Genomic DNA, 24087 nt, shown 5'->3' with positions numbered 1-24087 from the left:
AATCAAAGATGTGTCTGTGATTGAAGCTAGCAAACACATTCACTAAACCGGTGAAGAAAGGCTGATGTGCCACTATGTCTCAGTATCAAGTGGCCCTTAAATAATGTAGACTCCCTCAAAGTCTAATGGTCTATGCTTCTCCAACACTGAATGCCTCCTCAAAGGCGAATCAGCATTCAACATAGACAGGTAGCCACTGTAGGAAACGGGAGCACTGGTCCCCACTTCTCGTTGCTCTCCTGACTTTCCTGGTCGTCCCAAGCGGGACTCTGATGTCTGCACTCTTTCTCCCAAAGTGCAAGAAGCAGGATTTTGTCCTATAAGGCGAGTCTTGGTCCTATAAAATGCACCTTAAAATATGTTGTGCTGTGCTGGCATGTGTGTCAGGAAAATGGGTATCTGGAAAGGCAAACAATATACAGATCATGAGGATCTGACTGTGTCGCATCAATGGCATGTCACAAAAAGATGTCATTTTTGGTGAAGGAAGAAAAATATTCCATGTTGGTAAATAATATAAAAATACTCTAAGTCCTACGTGACACTGAGAATTTTCAAAGAAGGTTTGGAAAGATTCCCAATGGAAAGAAAGACCAACCTCAGTGTTTCAGGATCCTGTCACCAGGAATATGAAAAAAAGACTTAAGTAACCACTGCTGGGACAACTTGATAGAATACAGCAGGGCTGGGATTCCTTCAAGCTTAACGCTTTCCAACACTACATGGCTTCAGCAGATATGGCTACACCCCCTGTCATTTCCCTTCATTTCCATTAAAAAAGGGTTTGTGAAATAGGATTTTTTTGGTCACTTAGTTCCCCTTCTCAAACTTTTAAACAGGTTATTGATTGTACAGAACATAATTGGAAATCAACAATATAGCCTTTTAATTAGCTGCTAAATTATTTTACATTAAGATGACTTTTAAACAAAAAGTGAAAAACATTTTTTTTTTTTTTGCAAAATTTATGCTAGACTTCCCACAGGACAATTAAGTGCTTATAATTATAAATGGAGAACCCATGAAAGTAAAAATGTGGTGGATATTTGAATACTCTGCACATTTTCTACGCACCCAGAAGCTTCGCAGGTGGTGGTGCAGAGCTTGGCATGACTTATGGGCATCGTCTTTCTGTCACTAACAATTCATGGTCTACAGCAAGTTTGAACGTAGTTTTTTGTAGGGTTTGTGGACCTACGATTTTCTGGTTATTCCTTTCTTCTCTTTGGTCATCTGCATGTGTAAAGCCTCGTTTCTTAGGGTTGCTCTTCATAAACTCCACTGCTACAGGCTAGAAAGGGCAAATTAATTTGCAAACAGGGGACCATGGTGCAAGAACAGTGGTTAGCCTCATGAGTAAGTACGAGATGCAGTAACTTTGAGGTGTCAGGTTCATCGTGCGTTCTGTGCCAGACTTTGTAGAGATGCATCATTAGTGAGGCGTATAGTAAAAAGGAGCCCGGGGTATACCGTAATCAGCCTCCAGACTGTCAAGTGACCAGAGTATTTTATCATTGAAGAGGCCGCTCCATCTTGTGAGCCCGTATTCCATCCATCTGTGTGCATCAGGGAGTGAGCCACCCTCTACACAGCCTGGCATCACCCATAGAGGCAATTCTGGGATGTAAGGGGGATTAGGGAGCACCTTGGTTATGTATGTAGTCCAGCATACCTTCATCGTTCTCATTATAATATTTTTGGCGGCCTTAGTGATCACTGTGTACGATCCCAGTAGCCATTTCAGTACCCAAGTGGAATAGGGTTCCCCAAGTTTTAAGTTCAATTCAGCTAGCTTATGATTTGTTATCCAGCGGGTGGGCCACTTGAGTTGTGCAGCTGCATAGTTAAATACACATAATTGGGTGCACCCAGACCACCCTGCTGTAATGGTGCATATAACTTAGTAAGCACCACTCGTCATCTTTCCTTGCTCCATATCAAGGGAATCAGGAGGGAGTGTAATTCTTTAAATATCTTTTGCGGGATTAGGATGGGGAGAGCGGAAAATAAATTTAATATATGGGGAGGAGCAACATTTTAGATATAGTAACCCGCCCATTGCGGAGAGGGGTAAGCATGTGCAGAATGGTAGTGAGGATCGAGCACCTGGCAGTACCCTGCCCAGGTTGCCCTCCACCAGGTATCTATGTGTGTGATAAATGTGTACCCCCAAATATCTGATCAAATCGCAGGACCAAGGAAGCAAGGTGAGAAGGAGCATCTGACGTTGCTCTGCTGAGAAGTGTCTCTGTGGGAAAAAGTGAGATTTATCCCAATTTACACGCAAACCAGAGGAGTCTCCAAATCACTTCAGCAGTGTCATTAATTTCGCAATTACTAAACTGTCATTCCAAAGCTCACTGTCCACATACATAGAGATTATGTGCCACTGAGTTCCAGAATAGTCCCCAGTTGGGTGCCTGACGTCTAAGTGCACAATGCCAGTGGTTCCATGGCCAGTGCGAAGATGATCGGTGACATGGGACAAACCTGAGGAGTGCTGTGCTCAATAGTGAATGTATCTGATATAGCTGCACCAGTCTTCACTCAGGCAAGAGGCAAGTTATATAACAATGGTACCCATTTCAGGAATCTGGGGCCAATCCTGAATCTACAGAGAACTTCTATCAGGTATTTCCATCCCAAGGTGTCAAACGTCAAGGGATGCAACTACCCGATGTTTGTGTCCAGTCCATCAATGAGTTTAAGCTGCGATGGTTCAGGAACCTATTCCTGCCAGGTATAAACCCATTTTGGTCAGAGTGTATCATGTGTTGTACTACAGGGATCAAATGATAGGCCAACACTTTTTTTGCCAAGGATTTGGCAATCGGTATTTAAGAATGTGAGTGGGCGGTACAAGCCCGGGAGCAACAGGTCTCAGTCGGGTTTAGGCAATACCACCAACACTACCTCCATCAGAGTTGGCAGCAGCACAACCACTGCATAGGAGTTTAAGGAGGTGTGGGGCTAGTTGAAATTGAAGTGTCAAGTAGAATTCCACTGGCCAGCCATCGGCTCCTGGTGTCTTTCCCCGTGCCATCTGTGCTATTGCTTCAATTATTTCAGTGTCTGTGAGGGGTGTTTCTAAGTCTTCCCGTTGAGAGGCCTATATTTGGGGGGTGTTAAACTCCTTCATGAAGGAGGTTATTGAGTGGTCCACTTGCAGGGAGGCTGCATAAAATGTAGTATAATAGGACTTAAGAGCAGTATTGGCGTCCTCTTGGGTATTAAGCAGGAGGCCCATTGTATCCCCAATTGCTGTGATGGGGGCACTGGGCAAATCCGAACGGAGGAGCTATGCTAATGGACTGCCTGCTTTGTCTCCCTCCTTGTGTTTTCTGGCTAGATATTCAGGATAGTCGAAGGAGCTCAGTTTCTCCAGTGTTGTCTTATACAGGTGTTTGGACTGGGCTAGTCGGTGGCAGCTGCCTGGTCAACGGGCAGTAGTTCATATTTCCTAATGACTGTTTCAAGTGTGTAGAGTTACTTTGACCCCCATATACTGCTTTAATCGTGTGACCTAGGACCACTGCTTTGAATGCATCCCACTCTGTACCAATGCTTGAAGCTGTATTAGTGTTTTCCTTAAAATATTGAGTTATGTGGTCAGTAAGGTCAGTACGAAATGCTGCACCGTATAGGGCATTTGTGGGGAGGTGCCAGGTCGGGATATGGGGGCGAGACCATCCCCAACACAGCAGGTATTTGTAAAGGACAGCAGTCTGACACAGGACGCCCAAGGTATTCCACTGTTCTAGCCTTTACAAGTGTGTTAAGGGTACAACAACAAAAAAGATCTACTTTTGTGTGTAAATTGTGTAGGCCTGAATAATATGAGTATTCCTTGGTATTAGGGTGTATAACAAGCATCCATAACTTTGTTATTGGTAGCCTATCTGCATAAGTGATGTGTAAGAGCAGTGGGTTATGCCCCTGGAGTTGGCAGCCAGAACAGATCAAATTCTAAGTTCGGAGTGCAATTAAAGTCTCCACGCCAATAGCATGGAGCCAAGGCATCTTGCAAACGTGCTGGGGCTAAGGAGTGTGGGAATGATGCATAGTTACTGTCGAAGGCATATAGGGAGATTAGTGTAATGGGGTGTCCATCTAAAAGCCCTCTAGTATCGCATATCTCCCTTCTGGGTCTAGTTTGGTGTGCTGTACTGCTAGTGGTTCCTCTGGGGCCACTCATATAAGGACTCCTCTAGCATAGCTGGAGTAAGTAGAAGCGATTAATGTGCCTTTCCAGCGTTTGTGCACATCCTTTAATGCTGGTGCAGTGAGGTGCATTTCCTGGAGTAACGCTATCTGGATCCTACGCCTGTGTAAGTACTAATGAACTTGGTATCTTTTCTAATAACTGACAAACCCCTGCATGTTCAAAGTCACAACAAGGACTGAAGCCCCCCTGCAATACATTATCAGTGGTCATTGGTACTGTGTTGTAAGTCTATTCCCCAAGTCAATGTCTCTTCCCCCCGCTAAACCCACCACTCCCCCCACAAACACCTCACCTCTTTCACACACACCCCAACACAACCGATACAGTCAAATAATGCTTGTCTGTGTCACCTGTAGGATATAATCCCTATCTCTGTAAATAAAGAGACAGGCAGCCACAGGGAGGAGCACCTGGAAGGTGGCAAAGGGGTGGGGGAGGGTGGGGGGAGAGTTAGGGGGGTATTGGGGTAACTCTACCCAGGACCTGTGGGCATGCTCAACTGACGAGAACATCGACTGTTTGCCTTGTAAGACGGTCCGAGCGAACCATGCTTGGGTCATCTACTTTTTCAGGCAGGCTCACTATCCTTATGTTATTGCACTTTGACCGACCCTTTTGGTCAACCTTCCGTCTCCGGAGGGAGTTGATGTCATCCTTCAGCGTTCGCAACTGTTTCCCAGTGTCCCTGACTGTGAGGTGGAGGAGGGTACCCGGCATCGACTCCATAACATCCACCCGCTCCTCCAGTTTTATGCCTTTCGTGCATGTGCCCCATATCAATGTGTAATGCATCAATTTTCGACCCCAATGTAGATTTAGGGGGTCATTCTGACCCTGGCGGCGGCCACCGACCACGGGAGCACCGCCAACAGGCTGGCGGTGCTCCCACGAGCATTCTGACCGCGGTGGTTCAGCCGCGGTCAGAAGCGGAAAGTCGGCGGTCTCCCGCCGACTTTCCACTGCTCAGGGGAATCCTCCATGGCTGCGGAGCGCGCTCCGCAGCCATGGGGATTCTGACACCCCCTACCGCCATCCTGTTCCTGGCGGGTCTCCCGCCAGGAACAGGATGGCGGTAGGGGGTGCCGCGGGGCCCCTGGGGGCCCCTGCAGTGCCCATGCCCATGGCATGGGCACTGCAGGGGCCCCCGTAAGAGGGCCCAGCAAAGTATTTCAGTGTCTGCCATGCAGACACTGAAATACGCGACGGGTGCAAACTGCACCCATCGCACCCCTGCAACTACGCCGGCTCAATTCTGAGCCGGCGTCCTCGTTGCAGGGGCATTTCCTCTGGGCCGGCGGGCGCTCTTTGGAGAGCGCCCGCCGGCCCAGATGAAATGTTAGAATGGCCGCCGCGGTCTTGTGACCGCGGTGCGGTCATTTGGCGGCGGAACCTTGGCGGACGGCCTCCGCCGTCCGCCAAGGTTTAAATCAGGCCCTTAGTATCTAAAACTGCAGACAATAGTTCGTCAAACTTGAGTGTGTGTTCCAATAGCATATTTGTCAGGCATTGGTCTTAAGTACTCGCCTGTCTCCCATTTGACTCTCCGTGCTGCTGGCTCCAAGGTCTTGTCACCCTTTGTGCGCACTATGTTGAGCATGGTATCCAGTGGTATGTTGGTAGGCAGAGTGCAATAACATTCCTGTTATCTGGAGAAACTGTCTCTGCCTTCCAGGACCTCTTCAACTCATTTGTTTTCTGTCCTCTCATCTCTGTAACTGTGTTGATAGTGGCGTTCTGAATGTTTGCTGAGGCTTTTAAACTAGGTCATTTTGTAATTTTGCATTTTGCTCTCAGTCTAACAGATAAGACCATGATTGCGATTGTAGAATAGTCTGGAGGCAATAATGGCCTTCTGACTTCTGTGTTTAATTAACAGTTTGCTAAATAAGGATTGGATGGTAGGGGAGTAAAACAGTGTTTGGGATGAATTGTGCATGCTCGCTCACAGATGCACGAAGAAGGGTTCATGAAATGGCAAATCAAATCCTTGTGTCTACTTCCTTTCACCTGCCAGTCAACTAATTGTTTAAAGGCCAACGTGACCTACATCCATTTTTATAGTTTTAGTGACTTTTTCTAGGGTGTAGCTGTTTTTCAATCAGGGACTCTCAGAAAGAGCCCTCTCTGCGACTAACAAAGCGAGCAGAATTTTATAAAGTGCATCCTAGTTTTCAGCAAATAAAATATGATCCACTATGCTCAAAGTACTCCTTTTCTCACACAAAGTTTCTAGAATCCTTGAGTAGCAGAAGTTGATTTATCAGATGTCCAGGGTACTGTACCATCAATTTGAAAATGTTTATATCAATATACAAACTTTGCAGCACACAACTGTAATTACTGCAGCATTTTTGAGGATTCACCAATAGAATATAGGCCAGTTGGGAAACTGGGGGTATTTTAACGGTAAAGAAAACATTACTGTGTTTCCTTGCAAATGTTTGGAATAAGGTTCTAGGTTAAATCAGTGTCACTATAAATGGAGCGTCAGTGAACTTTTGAACATATTTGTGTATCAAAGACACCCCTCTCTAAAATATGGCCAATCACAGAACCTTTCACTCCATTATTGTTCTCAGTATTATAGTGGCCTCCCTTGAGAGTAGAAATGTTATTCTCAAGTTAACATAAGAAAATGTGCATAACCTATTACCCCGTATATGGGCGTTTTACCCTAGTATGGAGGCGCCAACTAAATGGAACAGTATGCACCAAAGGTCAGATCCAAATTTTCAAGACCAACTCTGAGGCCGTGGGTTTAATTTAGCAAATTCTTAGTAATGAGAAAGTAAGACTGATGGATACTCCATCGTCCTGCAGATTTCCCACCTCATGAAAATACCCATAGCCCAGACTGGATCCAAAAACCATCTACAAGCAATAGCTACCACCATCACCAAGAGGCGCACAGTGACACCACTCTACGGTTCCACAGCCTTGGACATGACAAGATTAAACTAGACATGGCGCTGCCTAGCAGGCTGGTGCCAGATCTGTCTTTTTTTTTCCTGGCCCCAACCACGGTCTAAGGGGAAAACTAGATAGGCGTTACGTGTCAACAGGAACATACAGCGGAATCTTTCTAGTATTGGCACAACCTCAGAAGGAGAGAAAGCAGAGGGGTGAATCATTTGCAGAAGAAAGAGAATCCACCATAAACCAGTTATCAGATATAGGGGATATTTCTTCACCCAGACACCTCAGCTTAAGAAATTGTAACAAAGCAGTACCCAACAGGCGGCACTATGAAGTGTCAATAAGAGAAGAAATGTATGCAAAACCACCCTTGCAAATGGGTTACTGCTCCTTCCCAGTGAAGCCACAAAGTCGAGCTTGGCAAACATAGAAAGCAAAAACCAGGCTGCCACTGAACAAACGTCAACTACTAAAACCCTGGACAAGCACCTTGAAATGTCCTTGTCCCCAGTGGAGTAGGCCCTAAAAAACTCCAGATAGTTTCCTCTTCACCACGCCATGTCAGATTTTATTCAAAGAGCAACCTCAAGGACAAAGTTTGTCACCGCAAAGCCAAGAAAAGGCTAATCATCCACCTTAACTATGTTTGATCAAAAAAGAAGGGATAGTAAGAGTCCAGTAAGAGATTGACAATTATGGGATGTAGACACCACATTAGGCAAAAAGAGTAAAATGTGTTGTTAGGCTGGATCACAGAACCTAAAACTGTTGACCCTGTAAGCCAACGTAATGGCCACCACAAAAGTTGTCTCCAAGATCACCATGCGCAAAAGGCAACTGTAAAGAGGCTCCAATGGCAAGACTGTAAGGAACAGCAGAACAAAATTCAGGCCCCACTATCAATTAATGTGAGGAAACATGTATAACCAACTCTTAGGAAACCTGACCAAAGGCAACCTCAAGTGTGAAGGATGGTCAGGAAGACAGAATAAATGAGATGCTGTGGTAAGTAGCAACTGGACGTAGATTCAGCCAGATCCTACTGGGCCAGAGGAAATGCAACAAGTAAAACATCAGAAAGCTGAGTCCTGAAGGACTCAAGGCTCTCCCTTGACACCAAGAAATTAATTTGTCTCAGGTGTCATAAATTGGTTTGATGGACTATCAGATAGGATAATATGCAACATGAGAAGAAGATTAAATACATTTACTTGGCAACACTCAACCACCCATGAAGTCAGAGCACCCGACCATTCTATTGAATCACAAGAACACGGAGTTCTAATATATCAGAACCTATACGTAGGAACTGTAGACAGAGAGGACTAACTGGACAAGACTAATTATATAACTCAAAGCGCAGGAGTCTCAACTATGAAAAGGAAACAAACTTCAAGACAGGAAGAAAAAACTATTTGTGGTCATCCACAGACCTGTTCAAGGCATTCATCAGTAGATTCAGTTTAAAAGCAAGGTGTGCTGTCACCAAAAAAGGCTCCATGGACCGTATTCTCACTTGATTTTTTTAGGTAGTCGACTGATGTGTGTTGCCACCTGACCCCCTAACAGAAGGACAAAAGGCAAGGTGGACTGTCTGCAGAAAAATGTACATGCACTGTTCCCTTGGCAACCAAAGACAATAAATTTATGTCCCTCAAATGGCTGCTCCGCCATTGGTAGGTGCATCGTTCACCATGGCCAAAAGAGCCGGGTTTCTCAAAACAGTAGACTCACTTTATATCTGATGGGCCACACTAACCATTCCAGATGTGGGGGCGCCATAGTTCAAATTCTCACTGCAGCAGAAATGGGGTCCTCTTGCTCTAACAGTGACAAGGATGATACACAAGGCCATAAGGCCCATTGGCAAAGCATTAAAAAAAAAGACAATTCGTCCAAGTCTTAAACCTCACAATCATATCCCAATTGTTAGAACCCTCCGAAGAAGGAGATTATTTCAATGAAAAGCAAGCACAGAGATGGAGAGAAGAAGGAATTGCTGATGGTTAACAGAGGATCCCAGCTGACGAAGTTACAGAGTGTGTGCCACATGGTTGGAGAGCAATGGGGTGAATTTGCCTTCACCATCCGGTCATTTAGGTATGGAGATATGTGGATGTGAGACTCCACTTCATAAGTTTAGTACTAGTTAGGGCAAAAAGACCATCAACTGCCAACTATAAAAAGGGTGTTGGGTGTTTCCTAAAGCAGCAGCCATGGACTTAGATGCAGGGAGTGTACAGGTGGCCTCAAAGGGAGGAGGGGTCAAAGAGGCCAGTACTGGGGAACAGTGCTTTAGTTACGCACCTGTCCTGGGAACATGATCTTTTCTGGAGGAGGAGGAAGATTTCTCTGTCCTATGTTGCTGCTTAAGCTTTTTTTTGTTAAAACCTTTTGGAGGATGGCCACTCCTGATAAGGAGACTTGCCTGGAGTATGAGAAAACAACAGTTTGGCAACCTGCTTACTGGCCTGAGCCCAGAATAACTTGGCTTTCTGCTCCCTTGTAGCCTCCATGAATGCAAATAGGTTGCAGGAAGGACTTTGCTCTGTCCACAGAAGCCATATGAAAATGGCACAGATCAAAAAGGAACAACTGCTTATAATAATTTTGGGAAACTTTAAAACCAGACACCTTCAGAGATGACAAATGATGAAAACGTCAGAAAATGTTTGAAGAATTTTGTGTACCACCTTTGTGACACTGGGGAGTCCTGCTTGGAGACCTTTACCAGATCCAGTCTGGCACCTGTGGATATTTCTATGGTGAGCTATTGCAATAAGAAGAAACCATAAGGTATACCTTGTACAGGCTATACAGAGGCTGGCCTCCTACAAGCCTAAACGTAAAATAAAATAAAAAAATGTAAAAAAGAAATGAGGCACGACCCAGTTTTAGGCCAAGAAAAGTTAGACTATTGCACTATGAAATGTGTGCCTTAAGGTTTTCTTCGGCCCCCTTCTAAAGTAAAAACATATTTCTCAGCCAGATTTGACATTCCTTCTAGTAGCAAGCAGTCACTCAGACTTTTACAGGATTGGCATGGGGCCCTAAACAGACTCTACCAGGATTCCGATTTAAAATTAGTGAGACAATACCAGCAACACCAGAATATCTCACACACCAAAACGCTTTAGTCAATTTGCATTCATACAGCAGATTTACGGTTCAGCTTAACAATGGCAGCAGAATGCAATTTTCTAGGTAAATTAAAATATGTAGGTTATGATTTACAACAGTAGAGCAGTTTAACTTGGTACACTGATGTGAATATGGTCATGTCGACTAATAGCCTTGATAGTAGCCATTAGATAGCATAGAAAAATATAAAATTGAGTACTGGACAGAGTTGAAATATGCAACTGCTTAAGCTGTGGTAATCAAACTGTGGGGAAAAGAGGGGAGGGGGGAATATGGTTTGGAGCACAGCAAACTCGTTTACTAAAGAATACAATGATGGCCACCAACAACTTTTTACTTACATTCTACTGGTGAATTCCACATTCACACGTCGAAAACTCTAGAAATTTACATAAACTAACGAGGTGAAGAAAAGTTTTCATTTTGCATTGATTACATTTAGTTTCTCCACAACAAAGCGTAATGCTGTTGACTTCATACCTTGCATGTTCTTGTACTCCTACAATCTCTACTTCACTGTCTGATGAGGCTATCTTGATTTCTTCATTGGCTTGTGCAGTCCCAGAATTCAGTTTCCCGCCTGTTACAAATCCTGGGTCCAAGTGGCCTAGAATATGAAAATAGAAACAAATGTAATTATGGAATATACTGTTGGCCTTTGACCACTCATACTGTATCAAAAATATCACAATGGACATCAAGAATCAGTATAAATAATAGCCACTCAGAGTATCATTATCTGCATGGTGTTTAGTAAATCATGAACACATCTGCTGAAACCAGTTAACTGATCTTTGTGAATTTTCACTATATGGCTAGAGAGATTCATAGGTGGAGCAAGACTACGAGGGCTGCTTACCGGCCATTATGTGCCAAAAAATGCTCACTGGGTAGTTACTCTCAATAGAGGTGGAGGGGTACAGAGATACCAGTCCAGCGAGTGGTACAATGCAATGAAGCATCTAATATGAGAAATTGGACTTATCATTAACCATAAGAGGTGAGGAGAGCGGGACAAATGAACATGACCAGGGAGGGTTTAGAGGGACATGTTCTTCCACATGGCAGACGATGACAGCAGTCTAAAGGGTACAGCCAATAAACAGACACTAACATTCTGCAGGGGGCAAAGAAAGAGGAAATGAAGACATAGGGTGTGTGATGAGATGCATGACTTTAGGCAAATTTCTCCTGTTTGAGCACTGTCACTACCACTCCTTTTTACAAAACTATGTCCCATGTAATTCATGTTCTATAGGACGAAAACACGTGTTTACCGTTAACAAACGTTTTGAGGTTGAAATAAGGGATAGATTCATGCTTTTCACATTCCTACACATACAACTTAGCGTAAAGATTTTTCCATCATGAAGATCAATAATAGGTGTGCCCATGCAGCCAGCCCAGTCCTCTGCTTCTCTCCTTTAAATGGGACAAACTGCCCCCATGAAGTTCGACGCCGGATGGGAACCAACTGACATATATACTGAACGCCAGCACGTCCGAGATTCTTATACTATGAAACAACAGAGGCAACTTGATTCGTACTATTTGGCCCACTCCAATGAGTGAAGCATAGGCTCCTGCTAAGGCAACCAAATCCTTAGGGGGCAATTTAGATTCCAGCCTCACTTTTATTACGCAAACCAATCATGTCATTATTAACTACTATTATTTGAACCTATTAAAAACAGGTCTTTGCCTTTATCTTCACATGAAATTCATACTCAATAGGTCACTGCCTGTATTATGTCAAGAACGGATAACTGTAACATCCTTTACTTGGGGCTTCTAGATTACTTAAGCTGCAGAGAATTCAAAACCAGTCTGTAAAATAAGAAAATCGGACTGTCAGCAGAGCCAGAACGACCCTGGCTTCCAGTTAAAGTGTATTCAATTTAAGACATGCCTTATGCACAGGGTATGTGACAATGTTAATGAAAGAACGCTCTTTCATCACTTCATCCCCTATGCCACCGGACGACAGCTTCAATCAAATACTTATTGGTGTTTATTTTCCCAAAGTTTCAACCCTCAAGACTTGGAGGCCGAGCTTTACCCTGTCTTGGTCTAAGACTTTGGAGTAAACTTCATCTTCAAATTAAATGTATCCGTTTCCTCCCCCATATTAAGTTTAGGAAAGCCTTAAAAACCAACCTTTTCTGCCAGAACTTTGACTATTTCCTTTACACCGGTCATTGAGCGAAGTTCCCTTTTTTGGTACATACACTTAACATAAATAGAAACAGTTTGTTCGTGTAGCAACTATTTGTATTGGTATACATCACATGAGGAAGCATGACACGACTCTAAATACATTACCATATGTGAGGTGCACTTGCTGATAAAAGTAATGTCTCAAGCCAAGGGTACAATGGGGTGCAAATTCCATCCCAGAAAGAAGGGGTCAGCTCTTAGTGTACACAGACACTTAATTGTACAAAGGTGGCAGCTGCAAGCAGAGAGCGGACATCTGCGTGCAAAGGTGCCAGGAAAGGGCAGAACGTACACAGGGCTGCGGAGTGCAAGGTATGAGTAGTGTATTTGGGAGAAGCAGCATGCAGGGTCTAAAATGTGACTTGCATCCCAGCTGGTGGAAGCTTGTGCTCCGTTTTAAGGTCTGTTACTCTGCAAGCACCTTGAAAGAGGGGGGGGGGGGGGGGGGGGGGGGGTAAAAAAGGGGCCACCTTAGGAGGTGTAAACGTGCTGGATGGCAACATAAAAGCAAAAATATATTTGGATAAAGTAATAGTCAACAAAATTGCAATTATGCAGACTTTAAGGACATAGGATTGGAGACATTTCTAAACTGTCTGTTGGGGTGGCGCTAGCTAATGTGTCTAAAAAGCAAAGGACGTTTGGAAATAGTGACAGCGCATTGGCTAAAGGTTGAATTATCCGACACAACGCTGCCAGGACCCACTTCATGTGTCATTATGTAAGTCCGGTAGTACCCTAGATACTGGCAGATAAGCTGGTATATGTCTCAAGGGCACATTGTTGAATTCACATTTGGTGTTTCAAACAGGAGTCACTGTGATAGCAGAAAGTGCAAATTCTGTAGAAATATGGACAAAAAAAAGACCATGTACGTCGCACTGCATAATGATTAACAACTTCATCTTTAGTCTACATACCCACAAATGAAAATCAATATATAGTGGAGATAGTCCAAGATTTCGATAGGACTGAAAAAACATTGCATTGATGAATCAAAATTGAGAGAAATGTCTTGTAATCATTGATCTACTGTAGAACCCATCTTTATGTTCAGATACATGGGTGTGATGATCACATGATAAAATGGAGGCATTTTCAGAACATAAATCAGTATACCTTTCTTTGACAAGCTAAAAACGATAGAAATATTGTGGTTTAATCTAGTTCCTCGTTGGGAGAATGAGTATTGTCAAAAGGTTTATATTGACCAGGTGTCTTTCTATGTCAAACTACACACATCAGTATTCCAGACAATTGCATAATTGCTTTATATGTTATTGAGAAGCCACACTGATGCAGAACACTGTCTCTGGACCAGGATATATTCTTCTGATGGGAGAATGTTGGAGAGTTGTGTTTTAATCAGCACGAATATGTCAATTTGCAGGACAAAAAAAGCTAATGATGAAATAGAAAGCCAAGATTACGAGAGACCGAAATAGGTGTAGGCTGAATGATCAGTGGAGAAGGACAAAACTAAATGGTAAAGCTCACAGCCGATTTTGCAGAGGAAAACATTGTGGTAATTGTAAGGAAAAGGCAGTGAGAAGTGGGTCCATGTGTGTAAGAAAATGCCTCCTTGGCATGGTTACCCCCTGACGTTTTGCCTTTTGTTGATGCCAGTTATGATTGAAAGTGTGCTGGGACCCTGGTAACCAGGCCCCAGCACCAGTGTTCCTTTCCTATTCCTATTCTCCACAATTGGCACAACCCTGGCACCCAGATAAGTCCCTTGTAAATGGTACCCCTGGTACTAAGGGCTGTGATGCCAGGGAAGGTCTCTAAGGGCTGCAGCATGTCTTATGCCTCCCTGGGGACCCCTCACTCAGCACATGCACACTGCCTCACAGCTTGTGTGCGCTAGTGGGGAGAAAATGACGAAGTCGACATGGCACTCCCCTCAGAGTGTCATGCCAACCTCACACTGCCTGTGGCATAGGTAAGTCACCCCTCTAGCAGGGCCTACAGCCCTAAGGCAGGGGGGACTATACCACAGGTGAGGGCATATGTGTATGAGCACTATGCCCCTACAGTGTCTAAGCAAAACCTTAGACATTGTAAGTGCAGGGTAGCCATAAAGAGCCAAACACAAACTACACAGTTCCATAATGGCTACACTGAAATCTAGGAAGTTTGGTATCAAACTTCTCAGTACAATCCATGCTCACTGATGCAAGGGTGGGATTTATTGTAAAATGCACCCAGAGGGCATCTTAGAGATGCCCCCTGAATACCAGTCTGACTCCTAGTGCTAGGCTGACCAGTTTCTGCCAGCCTGCCACAACTAGACGAGTTTCTGGCCACATGGGGAGAGTGCCTTTGTCACTCTGTGGCCAGGAACAAAGCCTTTACTGGGTGGAGGTGCTTCTCACCTCCCCATGCAGGAACTGTAACACCTGGCGGTGAGCGTCAAAGGCTCATGCCTTTTGTTACAGCATCCCAGGGAATCCCAGCTAGTGGCGGCAAGGCTGGAGGAGATAATGAGAAAAACAAGGAGGTGTCAATCCACCAGTCAGGATAGCCCCTAAGGTGTCCTGAGCTGAGGTGACCCCTGCCTTTAGAAATCCTCCATCTTGAGATTGGAGGATTCCCGCAATAGGATTAAGGATGTGCCCCCCCCTCCCCTCAGGGAGGAGGCACAAAGAGGGTGTAGCCACCCTCCAGAACAGTAGTCATTGGCTACTGCCCTCCTGACCTAAACACACCCCTAAATTTAGTATTTAGGGGCGACACAGGAAATCAGATTCCTGAAACCTACACAAAGAAGAAGGACTGCTGATCTGAAAGCCCTGCAGAGGCAACGGAGACAACTGCTTTGGCCTCACTCCTAACGGCCTGTCTCCAGACTCAAAGAACCTGCACAGCGACGCATCAGACAGGGACCAGCGACCTCTGAAGCCTCAGAGGACTGCCCTGAACCAGAAGGACCAAGAAACTCCAGAGAGCAGCTGCACTGTTCAAAAACAGCAACAACTTTGCAACTTTTTGGCAACTACCAACAAACTCACTCTTCTCACCGGAAGCGTGAAACTTCACATACTGCACCCGACGCCCCCAGCTCGAGCTCCAGAGAACTAACACCGCAGAGAGGACTCCCAGGCAACTGGAACTCCGTGAGTAACCTGAGACGACCACCCTGCACCCCACAGCAACGCATGCATAGAGGATCCAAAGGCTCCCCCTGACCGCGACTGCCTGGAACAAAGAACCAGACGCCTGGACCAAGCACTGCACCCGCAGCCCCCAGGACCAAAAGGAACCGAACTCCAGCGCAGGAGTGACCATCAGGCGACCCTCTGCCTAGCCCAATCGGTGACTGGCCCGTGAAGCCCCCGTGCCCTCCCAGCACCTCTATAGTGACCCCGTGTCCCTCCACTGACTTCTATTGAAAACCCAACACCTGCTAAGCACACTGCACCCGGCCGTCCCTGTGCCGCTGAGGGTGTGTTTTGTGTGCCTACTTGTGTCCCCCCCAGTGCTCTACAACACCCCCCTAGTCTGCCCTCCAAAGACGCAGGTACTTACCTGTTGGCAGACTGGAACTGGAGCAACCCTGTTCTACATACGCACTTAAGTGTTTTGGGCCCTCCTTAGACCTCTGCACATGACTGGCCCTGTGTTGCTGGTGCAGTGACTTTTGAGCCACCAACAGTGGGCTGCCTATGCCCAGGTAACTGAACTTGTAAGTGCCTTACTTACTTGAAAAACTAACCAATACTTACCTCCACCAGGAACTGTTGATTTTTGCACTTTTAAAATAGGTTATTGCCATTTTAACCTATATTGTGTATGTTACTGCTCTAATTCAAAAGTTCCTTACTTACCTATGTGGAGTACCTTGCATTTTATGTATTTACTTCAAGTCTTGAATCTTGTGGTTCTCAAATAAATTAATAAAATATATTTTTCTATATAAAAGCTATTGGCCTGGAGTTAGCTTTGAGTGTGTGTTCCTCATTTATTGCCTGTGTGTGTAGAACAAATGCTTAATACTACCCTCTGATAAACCTACTGCTCGACCACACTACCACAAAATAGAGCATTAGAATTATCTAATTTTGTCACTATCGAACTCTAAGGGGAACCCATGGAGACTGTGCACACTATCTTTCACTCTGAGATAGTATATACAGAGCCAACGTCCTACAATGTGCATTCTGGTTACTAAACAGAAAAGAAGGACTATTAGTATTCCTAAAATTGGATGCTAGCTAGTTACACAGGGGACAAAACGTAGAACTGTTCCAGGGCATCCTCATGGAAATTGAGTCTGTTTACAGAAAGGGAGCACACTTGATTTAAAGGACATTATTTATCAGTGTAAAAAAGTGCTGATTACTTTAGAAGCATATGTTTGGGAATGTGATTTTTCTGTTGCATAGAAAAATGTTTTAGAACAAAAGCTGTTCTAATTCTTATGATTACAAATTCAAAGATTCTGGATAAAAAAGACCCATGCCAATTTCTTTTTTATTAATATGCTCCCTCAATTGCCCTTTTCAAAGCAGGAGACAGACTTTGAAATAGTCCCAATCTGGAAATAAATTATAAACATACAAAAAAAAAAAAAAATGAAAAAAAAAAAAACTTTGCAAGATGGTGGTCCCAATCTCACACTGCATTAATATGAAAAGCTAAAGGGCTTGATTTTTTTTAAAGCTGTCAACAATCAGTTCTCTTCCACCATTACATTATGGCAGATCTTCATTACGTCAAGTCCTGGCTGACCACTCACATCAACAACTGAATAAGGCATGATCACCACTTCACAACACGCAATCCCAGAAAGTAGGATCAATCCAGACAGAAGCACTCTATGTCTGGAGATGGCCTGCGTCGTCGTCAGTTCCTAAACAAGAAAACTGCAGGGAAGGATAAAACGCCTCCACACTGCCAAGCCAGAAAGCCACTTCCTGTTTGTTCAAGGACACTCGTATCACTTCAGCAATTCAAACATGACACTGCTTTCCACACAGCAACTCAGCTTCTTGTGTAACAGAACCTCCTCGAGATTAACACTGAATACCATCATTGGGCAGCACAACCCTAGTAACCTACACCAGAAGGCACGGATAGCTACAAAACCTCTACCCTCATACTTCTCCAAGCACATTTTGCCTCTTTTAGAGACTACCTCTGGGTGAAAAATGCACACTTAAGATATTGTGCTAGTTTAATAATCCCAGTCTTTAAACTAGTTACGAGGGGGTGAGAGTGCTGTAGTAGTAAGTGATAAATCTTGTATCAATACAGCCAGGAACAATTCTAGTTAACTCTGAACAGCCATATCAACTCATAACTTGTTATAAAGAGGCTAAGGAGAAAATGAGGTTAAACAAGTTACAAAGCCCAGCCAGCTCTCTACACAGGGGCAACCTGGAATCCTTACTGTTGATCTACTGAGCTGCCAAAAGAAACTCTTTTTCTCATTTTCCTTATGGCCCCTTCAAATGCATTTCCAAAGATCAAACACTTTTTACCAGCATAATACTGGACCACAGGGTACATACATACCACTGTCTAAAATGGCAAAGTTTATTCTAACTTAGAAAGTGACATTTATAGCAGTTCAATTTTGATGCATTCAATTCTGCAATGCATTAAATGACACGGAAGCAGCCTCTAAGCGCACAATAAGAAAAAGCGGTCAGTGGGCATGTCAGACTTAAGGAGATCATGTACTTGCAAATGCTTTTTTGAGACTTTAGTGCAGACCTTTAAGATTAAATGGGACAAACCTGTGTCAGCATTCATCTCCTCCAGTAACCCACGTGTCCGCCAGGTTCTTCCGGTGTCATGATGAATTACAGAATTTGTGTGCTCCTGAACCACGGCAGCCGCCAAGAGGTTATCCATATTTATCACTTCAGGGTCAGAATTTGTGTCAGATATATCATAATGGGCTACCACAGGCACTCCATCTGGAGGGAAAAATAGAATATGTTGCCGATGCTTTAAAGGAAAGTTCATCAAGGATGTGTAACTTTTTAATGGCAATGCGTAACAATCACACCAGCGACAAACACATTTCTGATGTTCAGGTGGTACTTCAACCTCAAAAAACAACAAGTGATGGATGAGAAGGCGAATTTAAATAAAATTAACTTAGCTTTTTCCTTCCATGGCATAATATGCTGTTATTGTACTAAACTGATAAAAATAGAAAAGGTGTGTATTTTAAGCTTGAGGCAAAATTGATTTCCTTTAGATTTCTAAAGAGCTGGGTTCATGTTTCGCCGATTACAGATGTCAATGCCAAACTTTCACCAACTCCTGAAGAAGCTTATATATTGTGATAACATGGCATGGAAAATTCTTCTCATGGACACTGCTCTGGCAGAAACATCAGGAGAGCCATTCCCTGTGGCATTTGGTTTCACGTATCAAAAGGCAGCAGTAGCAGCCCCATAACTGGTCTTGTCGGGTAAAAATGGACTACAAGACTATCTTCCAAACGACCCACAACCAAGGTCACTGAAAAATAAATAGCCTCGAAATGCAACCGATTTACTTACAAAAAAAAGATACGGCTCATTACAACATGAAGGATACTTTATGTAGACTTCAAGTGCATGCTAAGATGCAGCCCAAATCACTTCAAGGTTGATGTTACAAAAGTGGATAGAAGCAAAATGTGCTTAGATCAAAGACAAATGATACCAGAAAGAGAAAGTCAGTTTCAACAGAGGAGCAGAATGGAAGAATTAAGTCTTAAATGCTTCTTTAAACTACAGGCAGTGGTATTCTTAAAAGACGGATGACGGAAGCAAGTTTCAGAAGAAACAAATACTTGAGATTTGAATGATTTGTTGCCAAAGCCTTTGTCCCATGCAGTCTGAAGAGCTATTCGGCTCTGGGTAGCAGACATTTGCCATCTTTTTAGTTGGTACCCTAGCAGTGGTTTGTCAAGATGTGAGATGCGTTGTGTAGGAGGCTCATCATACCAATGTCTAAGATCTTGAAAGTAGCTTGAGAGTGGAAGTGGTGTAGTCCGTAAAACTGAGTCTAAGGACGATAAGGGATCTGGTTTAGGGCTCTACAGTGGACTGGTAAGAAAGATGGAACACATAACTTGATAAATAAAGTCTATATATCACCAATACACTCACCACCAGCAGCCAGAAGATTGGCATGCTATTAATATTATGCCTTTAAAAAAAAAAGTAACAAAACTACACTCATTATTATTTCTCCAATTTTCAGGTCATGAGCTAATGTATTTTCAGAAACAAACTGAATATACCCTTTTACATTAAGATTTAACTATAAAAGAACTATCTGTATAGGACTGAAGTGTTTGTGACGCCAGAGAAAAGTCTATTCCTAGCAATCTACTAGTTGGATTCAGTTACCTGAACACTACTTCAATATTTATGCCCCGCTGACCACAGTGAAACTCCTTAACCTTCGATTGCTCATGTCAGCCCAAAGCCAGTATCATTAGGCGGTTAACTCACCATCACTAGGCCTTGAACTAGACACAGTTGGGCCATGCTTTATAGCTGAGCAGGGATTAAACATACACTCTGCAAATGTGATCAATGGATAACAGAACAAAGGCATATGTATTTTGAATTATGTAAATAATGCTTACAAGCAACTGGAGAAGAAATGAAGACCAAATATGGCAGTAGAGAATTTAGCTAAAGCTCAATCTGCCCTCAAAGATGGAGACACGGTCACTCAGAAATGCAATGGGGGAAATGGCAGGAAAAATATGAGCTGCCACTTTCCCTCCAGAGTGCTATCACTCTACACAGGGAACCAAAGTGAGATTGGAAGTGAAAGAGGACCTAAAACTCTTAAAATTGTCCTGCTCTCTTCAGAAATAATTTCCTTTCATATGAGCACAATCATATTTAATGTGACACCAATTTTAGTCCCTTAAATTAGTGGCAAGAAGGGCAATAACTAACAGTATTAAAGGCACGTAAATGTTGGATGTACAGCTACCACAAATACCAGAACTGAGAATAATATCTTATGCTACCTCTGCCAGACTATTCAGTTGACTAATATGTACATTCCAATTACACCTGTTTCATAAGAGATGCCACCTTTAAGCAGAAAACCAATTGGCAAATACATATTCAAGGCCGAAAGCCATGCAGAAATCATAACAAACCTTTACAGTATTAGAGCACACTTCAAGACTGCACTATTGAGCCAAGGCTGCCTGTTTCCATCACCACAGCTAGAGCACCCCTGCCTACTTGGTGAACTGGCCTCTCTTGCAGATGACTTAATACAAAAATAGGACTAATCTTAACCCTGTAGTGAAGCCTCACAAAATCTGTGTCTTCGTTCCCAGAATGAGAAATCATACATACGAATCACAGTGGCTAGGCTGTTTAAAAGCTACAAAGAAGATCCTGCATATTCAAGTCATCATTAACTGACAGACACATTTTCAACTAGAGCAATCAACGCATACACGCTGCCCATTGTTGGTCAACAAGTTGGTCAATCTCACTTCAAAATATGAATGGAAATATAAAAGGTGCCTGATAGGACTAATACATCCCCACAGAATGCATGAATGAAAGAATGCAGTTTGCAAGGAAATTTAAGCTGCTTAAACTACCAGGTCTTAACAAATCTCAGAAAAGCTAAGTCTGGCAAAAAATACAAAAAAATACATGATAGGGCAAATTCGAACATAGCTCAATGGTGTCAAATAAAACATCTCATTTGTCTGATTGACTGGGTGTAGTAGATATACTACTCTTGCACTCTAGTCCCCCTTCGATTGAAATCACAGAAAACCAACAGTCAATACTGCACAAAAATGCAAATGGTTGTAAGAATAAAGCTTTTTGTAAAGTAGAGAGTGATGAATATTTTATTGCCCCAGTAGACCTCAAAACATCTCACTGGCTCTGGTAAATGCAAAACCATTTTCTTTTACAAACTCCAAATGTGGTGCAATCCTTCCAAAAAGGTAAAAAAAGAAATGGTTGAGGATAAAGACGATTCTGCTCTATGATGAAGAAAAAGAACAAGCATAGGGAATTAGTCCATATCTGTCTTCAGAGAAATGTGGTTCTGCAAACAGAATCGCCTAGTGGCAGGAACTAGGGACGAGGGTACAATGGAGGCTGCTAAGAGATTTTTGATAAGCACTTTAAAGAAAACACCGCCTTCAGAGTTTTAAAAGTGAGCACATTGGAGACAACTCTACAGCTGAAAGAGTAGACCATATAAAACAAGTAAAAAGGGTGAAATCATAACTTAACACTTCAATATCATCCCTGTTACCAGATTTTATCAGCCACCCCTATCGAATTTTAACACAGACACAATGCAAAGTTCATTAGCTGAAAATTGGCAGAACGATCATGTTTGTAAATTAAAATATATGCTTTTCGCCTAATATTAATCCCATTAAAAAGTACCAGTTTATATGTTACATAAAAATACTAGTGTTGCCCTTATCAAAAATATCCCTAAAAATAAATCAAGTTTAAAAAAAAAACACTGTTAAATTAGGCAAATTGGAATAGCTAAGAACACTGAACAGTTCAAAACTATCGTAATAATATGAAAGGCTCTTTAAAAACATGTTCAAAGCAAGAGGGTGTCAGGTGATACTTTAACAATATTTTCTAACAAGATCGTTTAGCCTAATTCAGATGACTTATGAAACGACAGTCTACTCGATTTACAGCAGCAAAAATACTATTTTTATGTATTAGGCGATATGGTAATGGGCTGAAGAGCCATTGCAACAAACCACACAAATTTCAGGTCCCATGTTGCAATTCGATGAACATAACATGCACAATGCAACATAAAAGCAGATTACATAAATTAAATGGTAAAGAGATATAAAAATAAACTGACGACTGCTGCTGAAGTATACATGTTACTGATTTCGTCGAAATGGCACTTTGAAAGAAACATTTACCACATGAGGGTTACAGCTCTTAAACTATTTACAGGGTCCGACTTACAAGAAAGCTTCCAGAGTCTGATCCTACCAATTGCTGATTTAACAATAACGTGTTACTTTCCTTTAATCTAATGTTTTTTACTGCTACTCCTTAATTTTCGATTAACAGAATTAGGCCAATTAGGAAAACTATTGCAGACAGCTCAGATATTAAAACTAAGAAGTAATGTTAATGTTACCATTCAACTCATTTTAAAAAGCTTCTTAATGCATTTTTCATATACCTATCCTTTTCTGATAACTGCCCTCAAACAAAAATTTGCACAGCAACAGAATACTTAAGCGCTCGTCAGCCTTTAGTGTGATGTTAAAGATGATTTTAAAAAATGGTGAAACTGGTTAACAAAATGCCTGTAGAGTGCAGAAGATACGAGGGTCAAGTACAATATTGACTAAATGGACCATAAAAGAAACAGCCATATAATTGAAAAAATGTTAATAACTTGTTCAGTCAAGGGCTCATCAGCTATTCTACCCTTTATGAAGTCCAATTGTATTAGACGAATGGCTTCAGTAGTCTCAAGTCAAAATTGTACCACTCCTACATGTATAATCATGCAAAAATGAATAATAAATGTATACATGCAGAGTGATTTGTATCACCTACCCATTGCATTTAACTTGTGAAAGGAACTACGTCAAATCTTCATCAGTAGAAAACACAAGCATAAGCTTGTGATCTGTAGGTCCACTCTTGTATCTTCCACACTTCCAAACAGCACACCTTATAACTTAGCTTAAATTTAATGCACGTCATAGACAGCAAACAAGGCATACATTTCATGATTACACTGAAAAAGATCACAAACTGGTGTTTTTGTAACATGAAAAAAGTTCAGAGAAATATTCATCCGTGTGTGGTATCCAAACTCAAGGCAATGCAAGAATGTCACACTAATGATAGAGTGAATGCTACACAAATTACTCTAAAGTAATAGGAAAAAATAACTGGTCTGCTTGCAATTAAAACGGAGGTGGAGAGACAGTCTTAAAGGGATCCAGCAACTCTGCAACATGAAGGGGTAATTGGAGACCTACTTCAATAAGAAAAAATTCTCCTGTGCGACTGCACCGCCCGAGGGCCACTCCACGTTGCTGTAAGTCCTTAAGAGAAGCAGTCCCTCTCTATACTTATCCTTTGAAACGTAACAACGGCGAGAGTCCAGTGAACATTATCAGGTATATTATTGTAAACTAAAAAGAATAGTGCTTTCAAACAGATGCAAGTCAATTGTAGGGTTTCTAGAGGGTCAGGTCTCAGGCAGTGTAATCACCTCACAATTTTTGTTGCCGGTTCTCGATAGTTACTTTGATAGTTTTAGTATTTAAAGGGTTGTGTAAACACTACACAAACAATACACAGCAAAAAGGTTTCAAATGGAATAAAGTTTACTTCAATGTGATACAATCCATCTATCCTCTTCCCTCCCCAATGTAATTTTCTAACAACTCGACTCAATTTGGGAATGAGAAGAACACAGTTGTATCTTGCAACAGAATAGCAGGGAAGAGACAGTAGGTAAAAGCAGCCACAAACGGGATAGGAAAAGGATTAAGGTTGAACATCTAAATGCTCTCTTTCACTTAGAAAAACTCAGGCCAATAAGCATCTGATAAATTAACAATAAATCAC

The 24087-nt window shown here is 42.6% G+C and overlaps 1 protein-coding gene across 2 annotated transcripts in view; it reads right to left on the bottom strand.

Moving 5' to 3' along the window:
- The window catches only part of ARK2N (arkadia (RNF111) N-terminal like PKA signaling regulator 2N), a 134418-nt gene that overhangs the window by 23252 nt on the left and 87079 nt on the right, over positions 1 to 24087 (bottom strand). The window contains exons 3-4 of one of the 2 annotated variants that reach the window (XM_069218863.1): positions 18241 to 18423; positions 10763 to 10889 (exon numbers count right to left, since the gene is read on the bottom strand). In XM_069218863.1, the coding sequence (XP_069074964.1) occupies positions 10763 to 10889; positions 18241 to 18423 (310 nt within the window). The remainder of the gene's footprint in view (positions 1 to 10762; positions 10890 to 18240; positions 18424 to 24087) is intronic. The other variant, XM_069218865.1, reaches the window with a different exon arrangement.

Source organism: Pleurodeles waltl, chromosome 1_1 (assembly GCF_031143425.1).
Source record: "Pleurodeles waltl isolate 20211129_DDA chromosome 1_1, aPleWal1.hap1.20221129, whole genome shotgun sequence".
Lineage (NCBI taxonomy): Eukaryota > Metazoa > Chordata > Amphibia > Caudata > Salamandridae > Pleurodeles > Pleurodeles waltl.
Note: the sequence above shows the minus strand (reverse complement) of the source record. Positions and strands in the feature narration are given on the sequence as shown.